The sequence below is a fragment of the Filobasidium floriforme genome, assembly GCF_021052385.1.
Source record: "Filobasidium floriforme strain CBS 6241 chromosome Unknown HD553scaffold_18, whole genome shotgun sequence".
In the NCBI taxonomy this organism is placed as follows: domain Eukaryota; kingdom Fungi; phylum Basidiomycota; class Tremellomycetes; order Filobasidiales; family Filobasidiaceae; genus Filobasidium; species Filobasidium floriforme.
In genome coordinates this window covers 36496-57960 of record NW_025763639.1, presented here as the reverse complement: position 1 = coordinate 57960, position 21465 = coordinate 36496, and the positions used below count along the sequence as shown (strand labels likewise).

Sequence of the window (21465 nt, the reverse complement as noted above, 5' to 3'; positions counted from 1 at the left end):
AAGGGAAAGACCTTTCGCTACGCAAGGGTGCCCCTTATCGACATGAGACAGGTGGCGAGGCCGTGCGTGTCTCCGTCTTCTCCCTGGTTCTCAAAGGATAGGCCTATCACAGCTTTGTGTATATATAAATCTACGTGACCATCAGTAAGCGGACGATAATCACTTTGACCAAGATGCCTGTGCAATAAGACTACGATATCGATCGCGAAGATTGACCAACCAAAGATGCCTCCACCATATGGAGTCGATAGGAGGTACCCTCCCAGAATCCAGCTAGTCGTTCCAAGTCGACGCCCTGCATATCCTCCCCAACCTCAGCGAAGCCGATACGACAATCCGTCTTTTGAGTAAGGGTGAGATTTCGTACGGGTTTCTTGAAGCCCTGAGATGTGGCTGAAACACGAAATCTCGTCCTTTACATGTTCCGGCGTCAAAGATGGACGTCAAGCAATGCTCCTCTTCCAACCCCTTCATAGTAAGGCTTTGTTTGCTCGATGCATCTTGCGCTTTCGTGATCTGACGGGATTGCGTTGAGCTCGCAGCTATCACGCCCCGTCTTCCGATGTCACACCGGCTTCTTCTTCGACGCCAGCCCAATATCTAGTCTACGGACCTGATGGCAGTACATACTTGCAGAATTCTGCTCAGACACATCGCCATCCCGAATCGCGTCATAGAAACTCTTCAGAACCGTCGCCGCAACCGTACTCCTCTATTCATACGGGGTATCCACCTCAACCGAACTTCATAGCGCGTGCCCCGCGTCGATCAGGATATGGTCCGGACGACAGACTAGAAGCAGAAGGTTATCAGCGCACGCCTTCTAGAGGATCCTCTCGGTATTACAATGACCTTACATCAGATGACAATTTCTCCTATCAATCACCCTATCAATCGATCAACAGGCCTGATGGCAATCCACTGGAGTCCTCTCAATGGGAAGGCAGGGGACCGCCTATGTATGTAGGCCCTTCCCTGAAGATAGATGCAGGCTGCTGTGCGATATGCAATGAGAAAGGTCGCCAATTTCTCCGTTACAAGTATTCGTCGAAGATCCGGCCTTACTTTGTGTGGTACAACCGAGAGACGCGAGTGTTTGAAGCGCAGCACACGCGCGGATCAAGTGAACCTTCCGACGATTAATTCTTCTGTAACGAACACAGCGGCATGATCAGCCAAGAGATCATGAAGAAGAGGAACGCTGACAAGCTGCGGGAGGAGCCTTATATAAAGGTCTTTCATCAGCCAGGATCAAACTACTATCTGTGCTACTTTGAGAATGCAGTTGATTTTGATCGATACGTAACATCGATACACGAGTACATGAGCGATTTCAGATACATTCAAGCCACATGATATATGCCTTCGAGTCGTTCACCAGTCCCGCGATGATCTATCTGCCTCCGGGCACATCTCGCTCTGCGAAATAATGACCTGTGACAAACCCACTCATGCGCTAGTCAGCCCTGGCTCGAAACTTAGTTCAAGGTTCAACGGCCACCGGACCTAATGAGAAGGCCTGAATAGAGAAGCGGCCACGTCGCCAAATCGGGATGTCGCGATGTGATTAATGGGTGCGATTCTGTGTCAAGTATGCTGAAGGATTGCCGCTTTGTAGAAAATGTTTCCGTACCCAAAGTCATGTTGTGCTCCTCTAACGTGACAGTCCCGGTCAAATCGACGGGCGCAGGCGCAGCGAACAGAATTTGCTGTAGGGTGCACCGCGCCGACCTGAGAGTCGCCTCGCGAGAAGTAAATGGCAACGATCTTGTCCCGAGCACTTCGCTCGGCCCAGGTCCGACGAGCCCTCGTCTGAACGAGTCGGCGCGTTCGCATCTCCTTCACAAATGACTGATGTCCGAAAGAGACGATCAGGCGGAACGGTCGATCAAGCTTAAGACTTTAAGCGTCTTACCAACTCGCGCCGCTATTCCGATCGTACTGAGCTTCTCTCTTCCATCAATGCAAAAAGACCCAGACGACCTCTTGATCAAACAGCCAGACCGAGCCGTCCGAAAGTATATGTATGCATATGAATCATGATCAGACTCCGCTCGCAGAGGATCAAGATCGCCAATAATCATCCCTCGGTCTTTCTCTAGTCCAGGTACGTCTGGAGGTCGCACTGCGACCCATCATCAATCGTCAAAGTAGTCAATCCGAAGTCTAGTCAAGAAGTGTCAAACAGAAATCCAAGTCAGGGTGTCGTTACGCCTCTTCTTTCCCCATTCTTGGTAGGTGTTCCGGATCGGGTTGTCAAGAGGTAGTGTGGTGGAGGAGATTGTGTCGTGAGGGAGAAAAATCGTGCAGATTACAGTTAGATCTAGATTAAAATCTAGATCTCGTCGCAGTACGGCAACGACTCTTCGTCTACGCAATCCGGGGATTGGTCGCCCTCTTCACAGTATTCCAGCTAAGTTTGAGACCAGATATGGAGAACGTCAGTAACAAGCCTGACTTAGGAGTAACAAAAGAACCGAGGACTCACCCCGCTCACGCTCGACGTCTCCGAAGCACCCTCTGCGGACTGGGTGACGGTCGCCCAAACCTCGGCGGTGCTCGTCACCACATCCCCACTGTCATCACTTCCGGCATCAGGTCCGGCGGTAGGGACGTTCGTAGGCAAGACCGTCGAGGTCACCGAAGAGGTCGAGTCGGGGGCAGAGGTGATGTTGGTAGGCAGGACGTAAGGGTAAGGTTTGGACGCTACGCAGAGGACTTGGTTGAGGTAGATGTTTGTGCATTCCGAGTTGATCTGCGGCGAGGTAGGTGTGCGGAGAGGTCGTGTGTGAGAAGTTAGGTATTCGATGAGGATAACGTTTCAATCTCACCTGCGGGTTGTTCTTGTAGAGTACGGTATCGTCTAGGTCGTAAGTGTCGGCGAGTCCCAAACAGGTGCTGCGAAACGAAATTCATCGACGAGACAAGACCAAGCAAGACAAAACAACCTCATCAGCATCCTAACCCCAACCCTCTCTCCCTTTCGCTCAATCGAAACTCGAATAAAACCATAACTCACTCTCCCTTGACGACCACATGAACCTTGCTACAATCCACCCCCCGCTGCCCAAGACAGACTTCTTGGCCGATCATCAAGTTCGAACAGGCCGCGTCCACATCAGGGTTGGCGAGCGCGAATTGGAAAGTCGGGGAAGCGTATTTCTTGGAGATGCCGTCGCAGGTGTCTCCGGAGATTACGGTTGCGTTACGGGTGCAGTCGGGGATGGTCTGGGCTTGAGCTGTTCGAACGGCAAGTAGAGTCGCAAAGTCAATACGAGAGCTCAAGAGGTGTGTATATTGTGAAGCGGGGCGTACCCATCAGACCCAAACCGAGGGCGGCGGTCAAGACGGTCTTGACGTTGAATCCGAACATTGTTTGCTTCTTCGAGAAAAAGTTTGGTGAGGTAGTTGAAAGTTGTTTGTGGTGTAGTTTACGTCGAGTGCAAGGGCTAGCCTTTTGGTATATCTCGAATAGAATAGGTTTGGATTGAGGAGCTGAAAGAAAGAATGTACATTGGGTCGGTCGTCAGCGACGACGAACGGTCGAGTGGAAAAGGTCGACGGCCGACGATTGAGAACGTACTTGATAATGGAAGGAAGAACGGAAAGGGAAGTCGGGAAGTAGTTTGGTGTCGCGGCTTGCGTGTGGTGGTATTCAAAGAGTGTGGTAGAACGAATGTGGGTGGCCGAGAAAACAAGAACGGGAAAGGGAGGTCTAGTTGTGGTTGTGAATGGTAATGTCTATTGTCGGGGAGGTGGTTGAGGGTATCACTTGTGGTAGTTGAGATGTGTCGACGCTGTCGGGTAGTCGTAGGTCGGTCAAGCGAGTGTGAGGTTGTCTGTCGGTGGCGAATTGATGATGTCGAGAACGAGGATCCCTTTGATGAGGTTGTTGTCGTCGTTGATTGATGGAAACACCTACCCCTTCCTTCTTTTGTTTCCCCCTACTGGCCGTCTCCGCGTTTCGACCCCCTTGATCGCGATCGAAAGCTTTGTTGTTGTTTGTTTTGACTTTCGGTTACGTTCCATGTTTGTTATTGTTTTGATTCATCGCAGAAACGCCAAGGGAGAACACCGGCACGCGGCAGGAAGAGCGAGGAAAGAACATTCGAATTAAAAAGCCACCGCCTCACGCGCGTGATGCCGGGGGGTTCGGTCTCGGCTGGCCGGCTGGGTTTGTCTGTACGCGTCGCCCCGAGAGCTCGGCCATCACGCCCACGCTGGGTCGTTTCGGTGGGTCGCAAGCCAAAGGCGAAGCGGTCCAACGCGATCTCAACGTCATCTCGTCCCGATTCAAAGGTCACCTCGTTTGGGTCGACCAATGCGTCGGCTTCATGGAGCAATAATCTCGAATGATCGCGCTTGGCAAGGAAGGCTTGATTTCGAGCCAGACCTTAACCCGACCCACTAATGCCGTGCCAAACTTCCACCTTCCGCCTCGCGTTTCACAATATACCTAAGCTGACGCACTCTATCTCACAATCACCGAACGCTGATCTTGATAGGAATACGGGGACGAGCGGTCTCGTTGCGACGGTCTCGTTGCGACGACTCGACCGGCCATCGTTCTCGATTCGTTTTTGGTTCGCTTCGATGATAGGTCGTAGGCCTAATAACCGATGGGACGGATCGGACGGGCGGAGACTTTCCCGAGGACGGGTATTCGAGAGACGTCGACAGGCGACAACAAAATATGGAAATGGTCATTCCCGAGAGTCTGTCCAAGGGAAACTCGGACGATATGATCTGAACACGGGACTTAAAGCGTGAAAGCTCTCTTCCCGGGCACATATATGAGTCGTCTCAACCACTAACGGATCGATCGTCGGCTTGTCAGTTGGAAGTTTCTTCGAGATTCCGAGGGATGAATCCAGATCTGAGCTGTATTAATCAGGAATTGTATACGGAAACTTTGCATGAGCAATCAATACAAGCGCGGTCTAATCTAATATTTATCCTTCGGCCTTCATCAGTCAATAGGCGGGATATTTCAGCCGTCTAGCTGAGACCCTTCCCTGGTAATGAACTCTGCCATCTCTTCTGGCGATCCGAAGAAGTACAACTGTTGGTCCTTTGTGAGGCTAGTCCATCGTTGGCCACATTCGTCCGTCGGCCGCCTAGCGATGTCTAACAACTCCGCCTGGTGCTCCTCGGAGCAACCTCCATGGCTTGCGCTGACGTCCTTCCAGTCCACCTGCACCGTCCCGTCTTGTTGCTTTGACGTTGTACGAATACACAGGGTGTATCCAGGAAGGGGTTCCGCTGGCTTGAGGCAGCCATTCATGATACAGATCGTCTGGCCTCCCAAGCGCTTTTCGGCGAAGAAAGCTGAGTACCGTGAAGTTTTCCTGCGGCAGATAGACGAGGGAAGGTCAGACGAAACCGATGGTAATATAAGAGAGGCTAGACGGAAGACGGGTCAGCTTACTTTGGCATTGCAAGAGACTGATGCGAGGATGAACAGCTGCTTCCATTCTCCTCATGACTAGGTTCAATTCGATTATACTCTCCGGCACTGCGGATACTCTCCGTGAGCTCGTCACCCAAAAGGGAGTATTCGTCAGCAGAATCTTTCTGTCGCTGTTTTTCCATTTCATCAAAGAAGGAGCGATAGCGCGATTCAGATCTGTGCTAGGCCAAGGATCATGGAGACGAATGACCGTCAATTTGGTCCATGCCAGCGGGAAGGATCATTGGACTTACTTTGGCATCTTCGAAGATCGCAAGGATGTACTCATAGACCCGGGTTGTCGATCATCGACATTGTCTTTCATCTTGTACTGGTCTTCAAATCACCACCGAGGAGAAAAGATGCGCCGTTTTCGTTCTAGCTGACTTGATTCGGACTGTGTCGAGTCCGGAAGTGAGAATGTTTCGCTGAGAATTTCCTGTACGAAAGTTCCAAGGAGGAGACATTGGTGTTGCCCAGGTTTTATAGTTCAGTCGCTTGGTCTGGATCGCAGCCCCAACACATGTGTTTGAACTTCCTTTGATGCTGATCCCGTGTCTCCTTGCCAAGATATGTTGTCATCGGGTATATTCATATGCCGTAGATGCTCTCCTCGCGAATCCGGAAGAATTTGAGGTGGTGAATTCCAATTTGTGAAAGAGTTCAACAATCTGAGCTTCTGCCATCTAGAGGTGATAATCGACGCCAATCTGCCCATGCCAAGCGATCGCACGATTGAAACATTGGAGAAGGAGATGGCCCTGGGAAGTAACGTGGAGCGGGTGTGCAAGTTGCTGCGCAAACTACACATCCCCCATGCCGCTCAGGTCGAGTGGGACTACAATGCGATGTACAAGAGGAAACTGAGCGATTATCTGGCCTGGGCAAAGTTGTTGCCGGGCGAGAGTACGGTAAGTGTTGCCACGGATGTCGTCTCTCTCTCAACCTTCATTCATCCTTTGTTCTTACGGACCCACAGCCGCTTTCTGCAAGCCGCAAGCCGAATCCAGCTTATTGTTTCACGAACGCCTTTTGGTTGAACGATTGCACCATCATCTCATCCAGTCTCACTTCACCTGATCTATCATAATCACACGCCGAAGCTCGATTTGAAGGGAGACAGGCTACTGGCCATAAAGTTCAGTGAAGTCTCCTCTGAAATTTCGTTTCGGCCGTTTCTTCATGAGGATTCCTGAGAACGCGCCGGGAGATGTCTGACCCGCTGTTGTACAGTAAGACCTGTCAGTGATGCTCTGGAATAGGCAAAAGCTTTCGGGCAGCTTGCGCTTAGAATCCAAGACGTCACAGCTAGTGGAAAATCTCATGATCGGGAAGCTTTGGGCATCTACTTTTTTCGTCGTGAAGATTTGTCCATGCAGACTTTCTGATGGTCTTGCGCAGCGAGTAACTGGATTATATATCACTGATATCGTGGTAGGCTTGCGCCTCGTGCGGGACAGTTGTACCGTGAGGTTAGGAACACTGATCAAGTTACCTCGAGGTTGTTTGTTATCCTGCATGGATTTGGGAGATTGATGGCAAGGTCATGCATCTTTGCAGCCGAGCTTGCTTTGCGGCGTTGGGCCTTTTTTGGCGATTTCAGGTGGAAGCGCGCGGTAGATAACCGAATGTGGTCGATTGTTGCGATCCCGGGCGCAATAGGGGATGTGTACGGAGCAACGATCAGGTTAAGGAGCTTCTCTTTGATCGGCTGGCGCGAGAGCTCTTGTGATGGCACCGAGCAGGCCAAGGCCGTTACAAGATGTAGCGTCGAAACGCTGGTTTGTATCGCTTCTCGTTCTGGATAGCTGTCTTGAGCTTGTCGAAGATCGTCGGATGCTTGAGAATGATTTTGCGCACGCGAGGAAAAAGGATGGATGAAAAGTCTCCAATTTGCAAGCCTGACAAAGATGACGATGCTAAGGTATGAGACACAGGAAGTCGTAGTGACATCTCTCTGGTACAATTGGAGTTTCATCGCTATCGATGCTGCCTATCTCAAGTATGTTCTGAAGACAGCTTCTGTGTCGAACCACCATAAAGCATAATTGCCGGATGTGAGGACTGCACCATAGCGCTTTTGATTCCTTTTCAGCATCCTCATTTGATCTTCAACTTCCTGGCCATGTGGCGGACAAAAGTGTCCATCGGTAGGCTGTTCCAGTCCTTGGAAAGGTTCGGGTGGGATGAAACGGTCCGTGATCGTGTCGTGCCAGATGAAGTATGGTTGCAAATCATTGTGGCAAAATCGTTCACCCCGCTTTGTACAAAAACACCAGTAGCGGTGTATTGCTCGCGGAAAGGGCTGGCTTCCGATTTCGTATGCGTCTCTTTGGTTCTCAGATCGATCGCAATTCGGAGGGAGGGGATCCCCAAGGTCAGAGTATGACGGTTGTTGCCTATCATCATCACACTGCGTATCAGCTTTCCACGGGAACAATCTCTCGATGATGTGACAGCGGCGCTTGTTCCACCGGGTGAGCATTGGGATTTCGAGTGAACATACCCCACGTGACCCTGGTATTCATGAGAGAGAGGTCTTGATGTATTCGACGTCGAGGTCGTCAAGTAGGTAGAGCCATCCGGGTTGGTCACTTGAAACTGTCGAGTAGTGTATGTCCACGATCGGGGGCTGAATGGGCAGCAGATTCAACTCAAAGTTACATGTGGTGAAAAGACATCGCAAGCGTACTAATAAGAGGGAGTAGGGCTCTCACTTGTCGTGTATCTTGATGATGAACGGAAACCCAAGATAGACAATCAGCATGCCACAACCTGAAAGGGACTTTCACAAAGCTTACGTTGAGGTGCAATAAGAATCATGGACTTTGTGCAAAAATGACGCGGTGGAGCGATGGTTAGCCGATCGTTCGTACGATTCCGGGCCAAAAGCTCTTCTTGACATCGTCGACTAGTCAGTTGCTTGATGAATGATCTTGAGCAAGCATACTGTGGTTTGGCGTTAGTCAGATCTACTTGTGAGTACTTGCTCGAGAGCGGATCTGTCCGACCATGAGCCACGATTCTCTCTGCCTCTAAGTCTTGCGATGTAATTACATGCATCGTGTATGGCCGTAAAGTTGGCGATCCTTTGATCAACAGGGGATGACGACCGATCTGTCGTTTTTGGCCTCGTGCGCGTCGCTGTCACACGGCATCAAAAGGCCTTTCACGGCGTTTCACTATCGGTCACGAGCAGCCAAGGCATATGGCACCATAGACGGGCATCTCAAGGTGGTGTTACGCTTTCTGATCAATCAGCAGCTTACATCCAGTAAATACGATCGAACGGGCCCTATGGAACAAGATGTGTCGCCCCCGATCATTGCCCTCTTCGAAGGCAATGGCAAATTATGCTACAAGTCGAAACCGTATCGCGTCCCAAAAGAGTCTGGTCAACCGACCAGTTCCCAGTGCCCAACTACTGTGCAGTATTGTCAAACCCTTGCTCTAGGTATGAGTGGGTAATATCTCCCGTCCCACTTCATCCCCGCCAGACGAATAGGCTGGTCAGTCCAGCTCGGTGGCGTCTGCATATCCCGCTTAGGATGGGTGATTGCGGTAGTTGATTATAGGTTTCCCGGTGCACGACGCACGGGCGAGCCCAATTCTTCCGAGCGGGCTACTACTGTAGCGCGCTGTCAACGATGACTACCGGATACCTCTACGTAGTGTATAGTGGCGGGACTTGTCCTTCCGTTGGACACGACACGGCAGGTCCAGGCACTTGATCGCCACAATGTGCGTTCTCGAATCTGAATCCAGTCGGATTGTCGGCCTTTCGAGCTACCCGTCCATCCTCTCCAGCCCATCCTCAATCACATCCTCGTTCCCCAACCCGAACTCGGAACCCATATCGAGGGTGTGTCTGTGAAGGCCGATCAACCTTTCCCGGATTTCCCGCTTGGCTAGCTCGTCCAACCTCCCCGTGGGGCTCTTGAACACCTCGTCCATCTGTTCCAAGGATTTGCCTCTACTTCGATGCGCCAATTCCAAGCGTTAATGCAACCGAACCAGACGGAGAGCGTGAAAGCGATTGAGTTATAAGCTCAAGACCCTCTTTTGATTGCGGAGGGAGAAAGAGGGACTTGCTTGGTCTCGGGCACAAAGTACCAAACCCACAAGCCGGATGAAAAGCCGAACGCAGCGAAGAACAAGAACGCCCCGTACCCCGTCTTCTGGATCAGAGGCGGGGTGATCAGGCCCTGAGAGCGCAAAAAGAAAGGCAAAACACGATCATTCCGGTCAGTACGAAGCGGACATTTTCATGTTGATGTTGTGACCAGATTGTGCGAGCTTACGACGACAAAATTGCTCATCCAGTTCGTACACGTGGCCAAAGCGACCCCCTTTGAACGGAAAGACGAGCTGTGTACTTCGGCGGGGATGAGCCAGCCCATCGGGCCGAACGAGAGGCCAAAGGTAAAGACAAAGGTGAAGATCGCGCTGACCCCGATCCAGGCTTGGATGGGGTGAGAGGACCAGTCGTCAGAGTATTTGCCTGTGGTTTCGCAAGAACACGTCAAGCAGATTAGCGGTCAGCTATGATCCTATCGCGTAGGGAGAAGAGTTCAAGGCTCACCGATCATCCCGGCTACAATGACATGCGACAAGGTCATCCCAATCGAACCCATGAACAACCACGTCTTCCTCCCGAACCGTTCGATGTAGACCAGGGCGATAATGACCGCGACGAGTTGGACGACGTTCATGATCCCCGACAACGAGAGCCGGCGTTCATAGTCCAGCCCTAGCGTTTCGAACAATGTCGGACTGTGGAAACGGCAAGCAATATTAGCGAGCTGGTCTTCTGTTAATGTATTTCCGAGACGAAAGACTTACCTGTAATAGATCAAGGCGTTTATACCGACGAACTGCTGGAAGAACATGATCCCCATCCCGACATGCGTCCGCTTGATCACCTCGAGTCCGAACATCTCCACCCACTCAGCCCATTCCTTCTTGAGATCGGCAAACATTCCCCAACCCAACCCAGTGCCCTCTTTACCACCTTCCGACTTCGGCTCCAACTTCGACAACTCTGGATGACGCTGGGCGAACGCTCGACGTGAATGGATGGCTTCCGTTCGGATGGAGATCCATTCAGCTTGAACCCGAGGATCACTTGGGGGGAGCTTGCGCAGCCGGACGAGTACTTGGAGGCAATCGAGGTCCCTGCCTTTTTGGCTGGCCAGCCAGCGGGGCGAGTAAGGGAGGAAGTAGAGCAGGCTGGCCAGGAGCAGAGCGGGGAGGATTTGGATGAGGAAGGGGAGGCGGTATGACCATTCTCCGGTGATGTGGCGGGTGAAGTAGGTCTAGAGTGCCGTCGTAATACATTATAAGAGTAGAAGATTCGGTACGAATTCCGAAGGGACGAGGTCGAAGGCAGACTCGTAGCTCGCACTCACGATGTAGTACATGACTACGATCCCGAAGACGATCATGAACTGTTCGACGACCAAGAGCGTCCCTCGGATATTCGGCGGCGAGATCTATGAATCCCGCCACAAACCAGACCATAATCAAACCAAAACCAAAACCAAACCAACTTTTCTTTCAGTACACCGTCCGGGGGACCAATTCTTTAGACTTGAGACTCACCTCGGCCACATAAATCGGAGCCGTACTGCTCAAAACCCCAATCCCAACCCCTCCCAACCCCCTTCCCCAGACCAAGCTCAGGTAACCCTTAGACAAAGTTTGGAGGGTAGATCCGGTTATGAACCAGCAAAGACCGAAGGCGATGGAGAGCCGCCGAGAATGTTTGTCGGAGATGTACCCTGATAGGAGTGCGCCGAGGAGCGCGCCGAGTTCTAGGGTTGCTGTCATCAGGCTGTAGTTTTTCAGGACGACAAGTTGGCGGTAGAACGATGAGGCAAGTCGTTGTTATCAGTAGGGTATCGTAATAAATGAGCACCGAATCAGAGGAGGTAAAGCGGGACGTACCCCTTGTTAAACTCCGCCCTTGGAGAAGTAACGCGATCGACCTCGGGAAAAACACGTAGGAATTGAGGCATGACGAGGACGATCGAGAGGAGGCCTTGGTCGAACCCGAACAACAGCCTGGTACACAACGGGTTGTCAATGAAAACAAAAGAATTTACAGGATGAGTATATTTATGATTGGAAAGCAACGATTGACTGAAGAGGGTCTGATGGAAGGAAGTCGGACTTAAAGCTTACCCGCCTAGACATGCAGAGATTGCGCAGATCACTACGATCCGGCTGCTGAATACGTCTTTTAGGCCTAAGAGTAAAGACGAGTGATCGGGACGAAGCAGTCAATAACGATGCCGCGTGATAGCGACTTAGGGGTAAGAGGACTGACCATTAATCCCGAAAGCTTCGGAGAGAGCTTGGTCGTCTTCCAACAGACCATAGGTATCTGGATGTAACTCGATACCGAAGAACTCCAGCGGGAGTAGGTCGTCCTCCGAATTCCGATCGCGCTGATGAGGCTTTGGATCATCACTCGTGAATCTTTGATCATCTGTGCTTCTAGATAGACCGGAGTTAGAATGTTCGTCATCTTCCCTGTTCTGGGAAAGCGGTAGGTAACCCGTCTGTGGTTTCCTGGACGGGTTGAACCATCCTTTCAGGGCGTCCATCTCGCGAGATCAGGCTGAGGCCGATGCCATCCGTGAGCTTGCGATTGACGAGACCGATTGCGGTGACTCTGTGTCTTGATACATGAGAGACTAGCGGTCTGAACTGGCATGTAGCTGTATATAGGAGTGATCGACGAGGTATGAATCAGATTGATGATGCATGATGCATGATGTTGATCGAGGTATATACCATCATCTGTTGACCCTCTTCGGCGATCCCCGTGAGATACAGAGCCGAGACTCGTCGCGCTAATCTTACAAGGCGTTTCAGCCTTTCGCCATGTTCTCCGCTAGTCGGCGAACAGACCTCTTGTAAATCAAGATGAGATCCTCCCTTGTAGGTAGTTGATGTTCACACAAATCTTCCTTCTCCTTGCTTATATGAAAGAACGAGCATGCGTATCGCTGCTCAGAGCTTCTCTCGGGGAGAGGTGGAGTTGCACTGATACGCCGGGACCATGAACGGAGGTAGGACTATTGGGCGCCGACATGACGAAAAGGAGGGGTTGAGAAACGGGGAACGACACATCGAACGACGATAGATCGCTTGGCGCCGTCATTATGGCCTATCTCAACCAAAGGTGATCTCAGGGGAAAGCAGCCTTTCTATACTGACTCAGGGCTTCGACGAATAACATCAATGGACCTTGGACCGATTGCGATTGGCCACTGATCCATTGAAGACCAGGCCTACCATACAGCATAGTTACATCGGGCTAAGACGACACGGCAAGCCCGATGATTCGCTAACAAGGAATTCTGATTGCCACACGGACCTGAATGAACAGCTCAAAGTGAGATCAGACTCTACGTCAAAGGCCCCAGCCAGTAAATCATACAGAAAGCGGGAGGAAGCTCGATCGAACGCTGATAGGATCCAATTGGCCGGCTCCACTGTATAACTTCTCGCTTAGTACAATCCCGAAACCAATCTGGAGGTAGTATAGTGGATCGATGGTCAGGGTGGTCCATTTTCTCGCTTTGAACTCCATTCGATCGAATGATCAAACAGCCCCCGTGTTCCAGCTTTGACTGGATAGATTCAAAGGTGGGTCCAAACGTTTTGCCACCTGAACTACCCCTAACCTCCTAGAAACATCCGAGCTTGGTCATTCAGGCATGTCACCCAACCAGGAAAGTTGCGCTTGGCAAAGTTCCCCTTCCAATTTGTGGTACAATTCCACAATTTTTGGATAGCATATGCGGATAAGCAGGTCAAGAACCTCTTTGAACCTCTTCAATAGTTCAGGGGTAGTACAGGTGGTATAAAGTCCATGCACAAGTTTAACCGTCCCCGATTTGAGTCAACATGTCCAGACTTTCCCCTTCTCTACCAGGGACAAGATGATTGTACAGGTACTGTTTGACCCGGCCTAACAGGTCTTTGAAAGAAGCGGCGATGAAACTGATACACAAAATCAACGCTATGAGCGTGAACTTCAAGGGGTAAACGGCAGCGTGGTGCTCTCGTCGGCGCAGTCAGGTTTCCATGAGAAGTCGACAACTTCTAACTGGCAAGAGCCTGACCGGAACCGTAGGGTGAAGACTCGGCGATTTTTCTCCGAAGTTTGGTTCACGCATGATGCGGTATGAGCCTTGGTTGCCTGAACCTTGCGTTGAAGGGAAATCCAAGCGTCAGCCAGTTCTCATCGACCGATGCCGACGTGCCCACCGGCCACTCACGTCCTTCTTCCCCGGTCGTTTTGGGGTTGACACTTCAAGTCATGTTCAAAGTCTAAAATCCGGCTGCGACTCGATCGAACACTTTCTCAAGTTTGTTCGCCCAGTCTGCGACTTGAATGCCAGTCGAAAGATCATCATCGGTGTCATTTCTGGTGCTGTTGGCCACAAGCTGGTAATATTTGTCCCTCGTTCTTGCCGTATCACACTGGCAAGGGAGCACCCAACCAAACCAGTACTTCAGGCAAGAGATTACTCGCTCGTATTTGGCTTTCAGGCTGGGTTCGACAGCCTCATTGTCCTCTAGCCTGACGAATGATTCCGGCAGCTCGATATCTATCACGTCCTCGCCCCGGTCTCTGGGGATGTAGTCGGCATACAGTTCGTTGTGCCTACTCATCTGTATGTTCGGGTTCCGCAATGTGTCCCGGTATTGCCACTGGGTAGAGTACATGCAGTGCCCTGACTGGCGTGCGCGTTGACTCACCGGTTGTCGACGCATGGACCCTGTGTTGCACCACTGTATACCGTGCCATATCCTATGCAAAGGTGGCAGTCCCGCTGATCGTGAGGATAGGCGCCAAGCTCCTTATGTCTTTGTATGTCTCTTGGGAGTGAACAACATGTTGCAGATCGAGACATGGTCAGCTGATGGTCGGGATTTGCTCAGACGTACCGTCGAGGGCGTTACACTGCACTGGAGAATCAATCGCGTATCCGGCTTCCGGAGGACTTGATTCGAGAGGAGGAAGTTCAGATAAATAGCCAGGCTGGAATTGCCGCTGTCAAGCCGTTCAATGAGCAAGATGAAGAGGAGGAGGAAATGAACAATTGCCCGAAGCTTGAGCTTGGTGCAGTCCGATGTCATTGGGAACGCTACGGCTACAGGTGTGTTATGGGATCCATCCAGGTTTCTTGGCCGGCTATTCCATCGATCTCTTCTACCGCGAAGAACTTCACGGTCTCGAGACACAGTCTCGTCAGAACAACAAGAAGAGCGTGGCATGAGCTAAGCTCGCCACACGGCCGGAGGCAAGTTCCGTGCCTTGTCGAGGATCTCGAATTTGGGATACTTGTACGGGAGGGACAAAGTCGTTTCTTCCATTGGAACAATCGATCAAATCGATGCTCATCGATTCGATCAAGGCAATGCATAAATCGCTATTGCAATTATGCTACCAAACGGACAATCGGGAAGACTTCCCGACTTCTCCCGCCCATCGACAACAGATGAACGATTGCTCCTTACTAGAGGATTAAGTCGTGAGATCGATATGAAATGACAGTGCTTCCTGAACGACGTCGCTCGCAGAACGATTAAACATTAATACAACACGAAACTCTAGATAAGACGTGCCCGTCAGCGTCCTTAACGATCAACGGTCTCACTCCAGTCAAAACCCTAGAGGCCTGTTGGCGCTGTTCTTGGGTCGATAGTCGTCCTTGTAGATGGCGGTCTCGACCTGGCTATCGACCCGAATACTTCCTTGGATCGGGGTGACGGGCGCACACAGTTCAAAGCTGATGTGAGGGGTCGCATAGAGCTTTTCTCGGAACGTGTCTCGGCTGAAGGAAAAATCACAGGATCATCAGCTTGAGTGGGGTTCTCGCCGTCTGTCAAGAAATTTCCGAACTTACTTGAGCAACAAACAGAATAGCGAGACCAGAGCCAGCTTGTGCATCGGCCAGATGGCGCTCACGTCCAAGCTCGACTGTGATGACGAAAGAGATCAGCTTACAATAGAGAGGAAATCATCGAGAAAGAAAACGCGAATAGGCTCACTTGACCGGGTCCAGCCTGATGCATGATCATGGCGGCGATACTAGCAACGAACGGTAAGGCCATACCTTCCACGCAAAGGATAGCGTATTGTCGGAGAAACTTGGCGGTCCTACATCGACGTGTCATTCGATTTTTCGTTAGCCGAAGGTCGCTCGATGCGTTTTTATGGGGTCATGGAGCTTTTCTTACCTAGTGGTGACTTTCTTGATCGATCTTCTAAGGGTGATCATGGTGACGGTGCAGACGACGAAGTCGACGATCATGTTCATCACGTACATCATCATGATGATGGGTTTGTACTGCAGCCCGGGCAATCGACGAGTCAGCGATGCCCAACGTCAGAAGCGGGAAAGTAGGGTATGATCTTTTTTGCTTACTTTGTTAAGTAAACGATAGGTTTCAAGCTGTTCCTTGATATCAGTCTCGTCTTGAGGTTTAGGTACGGCAAAGGAGACGATCGTCGGGCTATCACAAGACATTATCGATTTAGCGTCACTTCCACAATATCGTAACATCCGATCGTTTGGTTGCCCACGAAACAAGAAACTGCGGGATACGGGGACTCACCCTATGTTCGCCATGAGCCCGACGATGATCAACGTCGACATCCCGGTCTTCATACAGATTCGATCTCCGGCGAGCTGCAACTACCAAGCCATCCGTCGTCTCACGGTCAGCCACCGCGTTCCGAACGTCCTTGACCGGGGATATCGACAAGCAATTGAGGAGGAACCAGAGGCAGGGGGAAGGGGCAAGGGGGAAGGGGGAAGGATGGAAGGAGGGGAAATGCGAACTCGCCTTGATGCATCGATAAGCGTAGATCGACTGGACCAGAGCGAGGACCAGACCATTGAGCATGAACGTGCATTGAAAGTTCCACTGTCATCCACACACGGTATGAATTGGAATGATCAGCCCGGATGTGATGACTACAATGAGGGTTCATGCGACGCGGACTCACCCCGAATCGGACCACCCTGTCCGCGTTGCCTAGGTTCATAAACGCGACATCCAAGATCTGGTGGATGTGTACGAACGAGTTGACGCTGTGCAGTCCCAAAAGCACTCTCTTCAGCCCATCGACGAGGTGTATTTCGAGTACGAGATGGGACGTAAAGGCTTACGCTGCGATGAGACAGGCCGCATAGACCACCCGTCGCTCGATCACGGGTCGACCTCCCGTCTTGCAATACTTGTTGAGCTATCAGACACGTGTCAGCTACAACAGATCCAAGCGAGTGGTCGTGACGCCGGTGTCACAAGGGCGACTTACCAGATGAAGACATACTCCTCCTAATAACAAGTCGATGTACGTGCCCACGAAAGGACCCACTCTGACAATTCACAAAGCAGACCGTGTTCAGTCTCCTGCTCGACCGACGCGTCTACCCCTCGTCCACGCGGCCGGGATGTCGTTGGCTCACAGTGCTGCATCAACGCGTTTCCTCAGAGATAATTGTTCGGCCAGGGACATGTCGTAGGATCAGGATGAAAGTTGTAGCATGCGTGATATCGAAGCGAACTATGGATGTTGACAGATGCAGAGTCATGGGGAGTCATGGAGTATCCCGAACTGCCGAGCTGACGAGCCTGGCCATATATGATAAGACAGATGAATGATACACGGGGGGAAGAGCCGTCGCCGTGACGACAGGGCCAAGTGATAGTAAATAGAAATCGAAAGGAAGCGAAAAGGCGAAAGGGACAGGCGAAAAGTGGATCTCGCTCATCATCCCCGTCAAAGGAACAAAAAGAGACGATTTGATGGCTCAAACGTGATTGATGGCGTAGGGCAGTGGAGCCGGGGCAAGAGGGAGGGACAGTCGGGGAACGACGGGTCTGAAACGCGCGCGATAGGGGGTCAGAAGATCCGCGGCTGAACCCCGTGGCCGCCCCTCTTCCATATCGCAGGGTTCTGCTTCCGCGTCCCCCTTTCCCCGTTCAAAGGGGGCCAGGAAGCGAGCGATGAGAAACAGAGTTTCAGATGATCATCAACGTTTTCCATTCGATCGTCGCGAGGTCTCGGCCTGTGGCCTGTGGCCTGTGGAGCTCAGCCCCGTGGCTGCGTTCCGATGATGATCCCAGGTTGCAAATCGCCATCGTTGGGGCTGATCACATCGATTGCGATTCTGTGGAAAGGAGGGATTCCGTATCCAAAGGGATCACCTGGACCCACTGGACTTGGGAGAGCTGTCGCGACGGAGCAGTACATCGTGGCTGATCAGCGCCATCCGAACGCAACACGTGTATAAGACGAGCCGAAACCTTCTTCTTGGTTACTCACGATCCCCCACCAATCCTTGACGCTCTGGTTGTACGTCTCGTCCTGCATCGACGTCGTGCTCATCAACGCGATGATGATCCTCAACACTTTCCCACGCTGTCGAGTTGAGCACCCAAAGCGAGGTCGTCAGGGTCAGCAAAGAAAGGCCTTTACGATGGATGGCATGGGAAAGGAAGGGAGAGACTCACGATGCTCTCTCCGTTCATCGCCAAGTGCTCAATCGGGATGCTGTCAAGAAGGGGGACGCGAAGATCGGCACTATCAGATAGTGTTCTCGAATGATAATCTCGGAGGCGAAGTCGGCACTCACGCCGATAACACCCTGTACGAATCCCTCGCCGCCGCCTCCCTTTCCTCGGCGATATCCAACTCTGGTACGATGAGCGCCTTGAGGTCGAGCTGTCCATCGTCGGGTCGCAAAGTTCAGCTCCCAACTCCTTCGCTTCTGGCCGCAGAACCGACCCGCTAGACTCGTCGACTCACCAAAGCGAAATCAAGACTCGCGGCCGTGATCAATATATTCGCCCTCTGCGTCCCGTACATGACCCGATCGTCTTCGTCCTCCATCCCCTCCGGGTGCGCCTGCCAGGCCGTCGGCATCCCGAGTACGGTCTCCCTCAAATCCATCCTCGCCCCATCGACCCAGTTCAACGTGCTATCCGGGTCCGCGGCTACCCCGGGGGTATAAGAAAACGTCCGGTGGCGGAACAGGCATTCGGAAAAGATTCGAAAGAGGCGACATGACATGGCGAGGCCCGTCATCGTCGATGGACGGGTGGCCGGTTGGGGGAGGTAGCCTTGAGGGGTGATGAACTCGTCGTCCACTTCGAGGGGCATCGGTGGGACCCCTTCGTAGTCCGGCATGAGCGAGGGTAGTCCCACAGACGCCTCGGTTCTGCGTCACATCGTTCGCAAACAGACTCGTCAGCCCAAACGCGCCTCTTCTTCGAACCCGCCCGACTGCGAGACACGAAAACGCACTTGTCCGTCTGGTACAAGATCCAGAACAACCTCCTCTGCATCTGAGTCTGCAAGAAATCCCCGCCGAGGACCGATTTCGGGCGATGCAGGCCCAACGAATAGCTCATCCGGACGGCTTCGGCGAGGATGATCCCGGACAACTCGGTCTTGCCCAGGGTGGTACAGACCGCGACGTCGCTACAGAGACCCCGCGACACGAGCGTTATCGAGTCTTTCCATCAGTTGCTAATCCCCGGCTCGCTTAGAGCAAATTCCCCAAAGAACGAAACTCGGACTCACGCGTAATGAGCGATGATCAACTCCAAGCTCGGCTCGTGGTGATACTTGACCTGGATCGTCCTGCTCGCCTGATGACACCTCACCTGCAGGCGTTCTAAATCGGGTTGCGTGAAATGGGTGATCATCTTGCTCTTCGGGACTTGAGATATCACGTGGGTGACTAGAGCCGTCCCCCCACAAAGTGAAATCTTGTTCAGCTCTTCGCCCTGACGCGGTTTCATCCCCCGATGTGCCTCGTTGTCGGAGGAGACCGTCGACTCACTGAGACTGAACAACAACCCCCTGAACACCTCGTCCGTCTTATCCCGCCTATCGACGATATCTTTAGCAAAAGTCGGCTTGTGGACGAGCGGCATGAGCGCATGCTGATACTTCAAATAGAGTCGAAGGAAGAAGGCGGCGTTGGCCCAGGAGATGACCTGTTCCAATTGCAAGACCTGGGAGTGGGAGTGTGATTGACGGGTGTGGTTGCCGGTGAGCGAGTGGGGGAAGTCGGGTACGACGTAGTGGTAAGACGAGCCCGAGGGCGGGTGATGTTGGGTTTGATTTTGCTGTTGCTGTTGATGCGAATGCTGTTGATATTGTTGTTGATTATGATGTTGATTCTGTTGATACGGATTCTGCCCTTGAACCCCATGCCCCTGCCCCTGGCCCTGCGCCTGCTGCGAATGTGGATAACCCTCGGCGCTCCCAGTCCCGGGAATATGGTTCCTCAAATGCAACAACCCACTGAGCGCCGCCTGATCGTCCGGCTGACTACTCGTCGATACGCTCAACGCCGAGGTGTGCATGTCCCCTCCTCCACCATGTCCTCCTCCTCCTCCGTACGGCAAGGGCGTGTTCACGCTAACGTTATTATTATTATTTGTGGTGGTGGTGGGATCGTAATAAGAGGAAGAGATACCTAATCCCGCCGGACCCGGGCCTCGTATATCGATATCCATATCCATCTCTTGATGATACCCGATCCCCGTCCCGCCCGGCCCGTTATTTCCTATCCCTACCCCCGCACCTCCTCCCACTCCCACGCCGACTCCCACGCCTACTCCCACGCCTACTCCGACTCCGACTCCGACTCCAGGGCCGATCCCTAGACCAGCGGATAACGGCCCGGAGACCAGATCCGATATCGAATGCGCATGATGCGAATGCGAATGCGAATGTGGAGGTGGGGGTGGTGGGGGAGAAGCTTGATGGTGGTGGTGGTGCGGCAACATCAACCCCGAAGAGAATTGAAACGAGGACGTCGTCGAGGTTTCTTCCGGTGAGACCGCATGCGCATGCGAATGCGAATTCGTATTCGTATGATTATTGTGTGCACGTTGAGGTTGATTCTGGAGATGAGATGGACGGCGTTGAAGATGAGATTGGGAGGAAGGACTGGAATGATGGTTCGTAGGTCTCCGACTATTACTACTACTCCCAGGTCCTGGTCCGGCTTCGGGGTGGGAAAACGAGAGGTCCCTATCTCTGTCTCTGTCTTTGTCGTTGTCGTTGTCGTCGTTGTTGGCGTTGTTGGACTCTAAGCGTGATTTTTTCAGCTGGTTGATCACCCGGCTATTCGACGTTCCCCCCGAGTGTTATCGTTCCATGGTATGAAATGAAAAAAGTCCGTCAGATCAGCCTTCCCCACCCCCCTTCAAAATCCAAATGAAATCCGACGAGTCAAGTCGAGTCGAGTGGGTAGTGGCACGAGCACGAGCCGGAAAGAGGGGACTGGAAAGGAATGGAAACTTGAAACTCACGTAGTCTTCCTCCCCGCCCGTTTCACGACATACTCATAAGTACACGGTTCGTCCAGGTTGTAACACCCTTTACACTTTTGGTCTTCGTTATCCGGGATGTCTGGGGGGAGGGTTACGCATTTGACCTTGCGGTTGCCAAAAAGAATAAGAGTATAAATGGAAGAAGAGGGGAGTGGGAAGGTGAAGAGCGAGGAGACCGGATGCAGCAGCAAGAACGAAACGTAAAATTCAGCATTACCATCGCCTCCTAGGAAGATCAAACTCATCGAAACTGATGATGAAGTGGAGAGGAAACGGAACCGGAGCGCACCTTGCGTTTCCTACACCGATCGCACGTCGTGTTCTTCTGCGACGACATTGACATTGACGACGATGGTTGTCTCGCGGAAGAAGCAGAAGGTTCGCCGTCCATCCTCGGCTCGGTGTGGCTCGAGAGCTCGATCCGAGAGAGTCACGGTTGCTACGTTTGGCTATGGTAGCTGGTAGAAGATCCTATATCTCGATGTGGTGTTTCGAGGATCCGAGGATATGGTGGTCGAGGTTCGATGTCCGATCTCTTTGGAGCAAGCGACAGCTGACCCCCACGCGTCTCGCTCGACCCCGCTCATCGGCATTCGGGGTACGACATGCGGAAGCAAAATGAATCACAAGCGCGT

At 52.2% G+C, this 21465-nt stretch overlaps 5 protein-coding genes across 5 annotated transcripts; 1 reads left to right on the top strand and 4 right to left on the bottom strand.

Moving 5' to 3' along the window:
• Positions 1-225: 225 nt before the first annotated feature.
• HD553DRAFT_325420 (uncharacterized protein) lies at positions 226-1143 on the top strand (the record flags this gene model as incomplete). The annotated part of the gene is made up of 2 exons (XM_046181609.1): positions 226-347; positions 543-1143. The coding sequence occupies 2 exons, from the start codon at positions 226-228 to the stop codon at positions 1141-1143; spliced, it is 723 nt and encodes a 240-aa protein (XP_046034625.1).
• Positions 1144-2209: 1066 nt separating this feature from the next.
• Positions 2210-3588, bottom strand: HD553DRAFT_79816 (uncharacterized protein). Its single transcript, XM_046184497.1, has 6 exons — positions 3584-3588; positions 3316-3495; positions 3020-3233; positions 2832-2898; positions 2489-2755; positions 2210-2413 (listed from the first exon to the last, which is right to left on the bottom strand). The coding sequence occupies exons 2-6, from the start codon at positions 3371-3373 to the stop codon at positions 2336-2338; spliced, it is 684 nt and encodes a 227-aa protein (XP_046034624.1). The 5' UTR covers positions 3374-3495; positions 3584-3588; the 3' UTR covers positions 2210-2335.
• A 5488-nt stretch (positions 3589-9076) lies between these two features.
• Positions 9077-12195, bottom strand: HD553DRAFT_79775 (hexose transport-related protein). The gene is made up of 10 exons (XM_046184496.1): positions 11778-12195; positions 11633-11696; positions 11396-11512; positions 11051-11282; positions 10858-10941; positions 10292-10764; positions 10032-10222; positions 9751-9950; positions 9542-9654; positions 9077-9422 (listed from the first exon to the last, which is right to left on the bottom strand). The coding sequence occupies exons 1-10, from the start codon at positions 12055-12057 to the stop codon at positions 9236-9238; spliced, it is 1941 nt and encodes a 646-aa protein (XP_046034623.1). The 5' UTR covers positions 12058-12195; the 3' UTR covers positions 9077-9235.
• Positions 12196-14998: 2803 nt separating this feature from the next.
• HD553DRAFT_359143 (uncharacterized protein) lies at positions 14999-17386 on the bottom strand. Its single transcript, XM_046183929.1, has 11 exons — positions 16945-17386; positions 16794-16854; positions 16645-16721; positions 16482-16566; positions 16214-16399; positions 16088-16167; positions 15898-15985; positions 15710-15819; positions 15521-15629; positions 15376-15449; positions 14999-15303 (listed from the first exon to the last, which is right to left on the bottom strand). Exons 1-11 carry the CDS (start codon positions 16992-16994, stop codon positions 15132-15134), a joined length of 1092 nt encoding a protein of 363 aa, XP_046034622.1. The 5' UTR covers positions 16995-17386; the 3' UTR covers positions 14999-15131.
• Positions 17387-21305, bottom strand: HD553DRAFT_79767 (uncharacterized protein). The gene is made up of 10 exons (XM_046184495.1): positions 21120-21305; positions 20810-20934; positions 19327-20621; positions 19065-19224; positions 18786-18962; positions 18288-18699; positions 18115-18203; positions 17993-18032; positions 17805-17900; positions 17387-17710 (listed from the first exon to the last, which is right to left on the bottom strand). Exons 1-10 carry the CDS (start codon positions 21219-21221, stop codon positions 17633-17635), a joined length of 2574 nt encoding a protein of 857 aa, XP_046034621.1. The 5' UTR covers positions 21222-21305; the 3' UTR covers positions 17387-17632.
• Between the last annotated feature and the right edge of the window lie 160 nt (positions 21306-21465).

Bases quoted from the DNA above. Each gene is read 5' to 3' on its own strand.
- HD553DRAFT_79767 (XM_046184495.1), bottom strand. From the start codon at position 21,221: ATGGACGGCGAACCTTCTGCTTCTTCCGCGAGACAACCATCGTCGTCA. The intron at 18,204-18,287 runs GTGAGTCGACGA...GACGATGGACAG, and splicing joins CGAGTCTTGATTTCGCTTTG to CTCGACCTCAAGGCGCTCAT. The intron at 17,711-17,804 runs GTGAGTAACCAA...CCGTCGCGACAG, and splicing joins TCAAGGATTGGTGGGGGATC to CTCTCCCAAGTCCAGTGGGT.
- HD553DRAFT_79775 (XM_046184496.1), bottom strand. From the start codon at position 12,057: ATGGACGCCCTGAAAGGATGGTTCAACCCGTCCAGGAAACCACAGACG. The intron at 11,697-11,777 runs GTCAGTCCTCTT...CTTTACTCTTAG, and splicing joins CGAAGCTTTCGGGATTAATG to GCCTAAAAGACGTATTCAGC. The intron at 10,765-10,857 runs GTGAGTGCGAGC...ACGGCACTCTAG, and splicing joins TCGTAGTCATGTACTACATC to ACCTACTTCACCCGCCACAT.
- HD553DRAFT_359143 (XM_046183929.1), bottom strand. From the start codon at position 16,994: ATGTCCCTGGCCGAACAATTATCTCTGAGGAAACGCGTTGATGCAGCA. The intron at 16,567-16,644 runs GTAAGCCTTTAC...GGGACTGCACAG, and splicing joins GCGGCCTGTCTCATCGCAGC to CGTCAACTCGTTCGTACACA. The intron at 15,820-15,897 runs GTAAGCAAAAAA...CCCGGGCTGCAG, and splicing joins CCTATCGTTTACTTAACAAA to TACAAACCCATCATCATGAT.
- HD553DRAFT_79816 (XM_046184497.1), bottom strand. From the start codon at position 3,373: ATGTTCGGATTCAACGTCAAGACCGTCTTGACCGCCGCCCTCGGTTTG. The intron at 2,899-3,019 runs GTGAGTTATGGT...TTCGTTTCGCAG, and splicing joins CATGTGGTCGTCAAGGGAGA to CACCTGTTTGGGACTCGCCG. The intron at 2,414-2,488 runs GTGAGTCCTCGG...TCTCAAACTTAG, and splicing joins AGACGTCGAGCGTGAGCGGG to CTGGAATACTGTGAAGAGGG.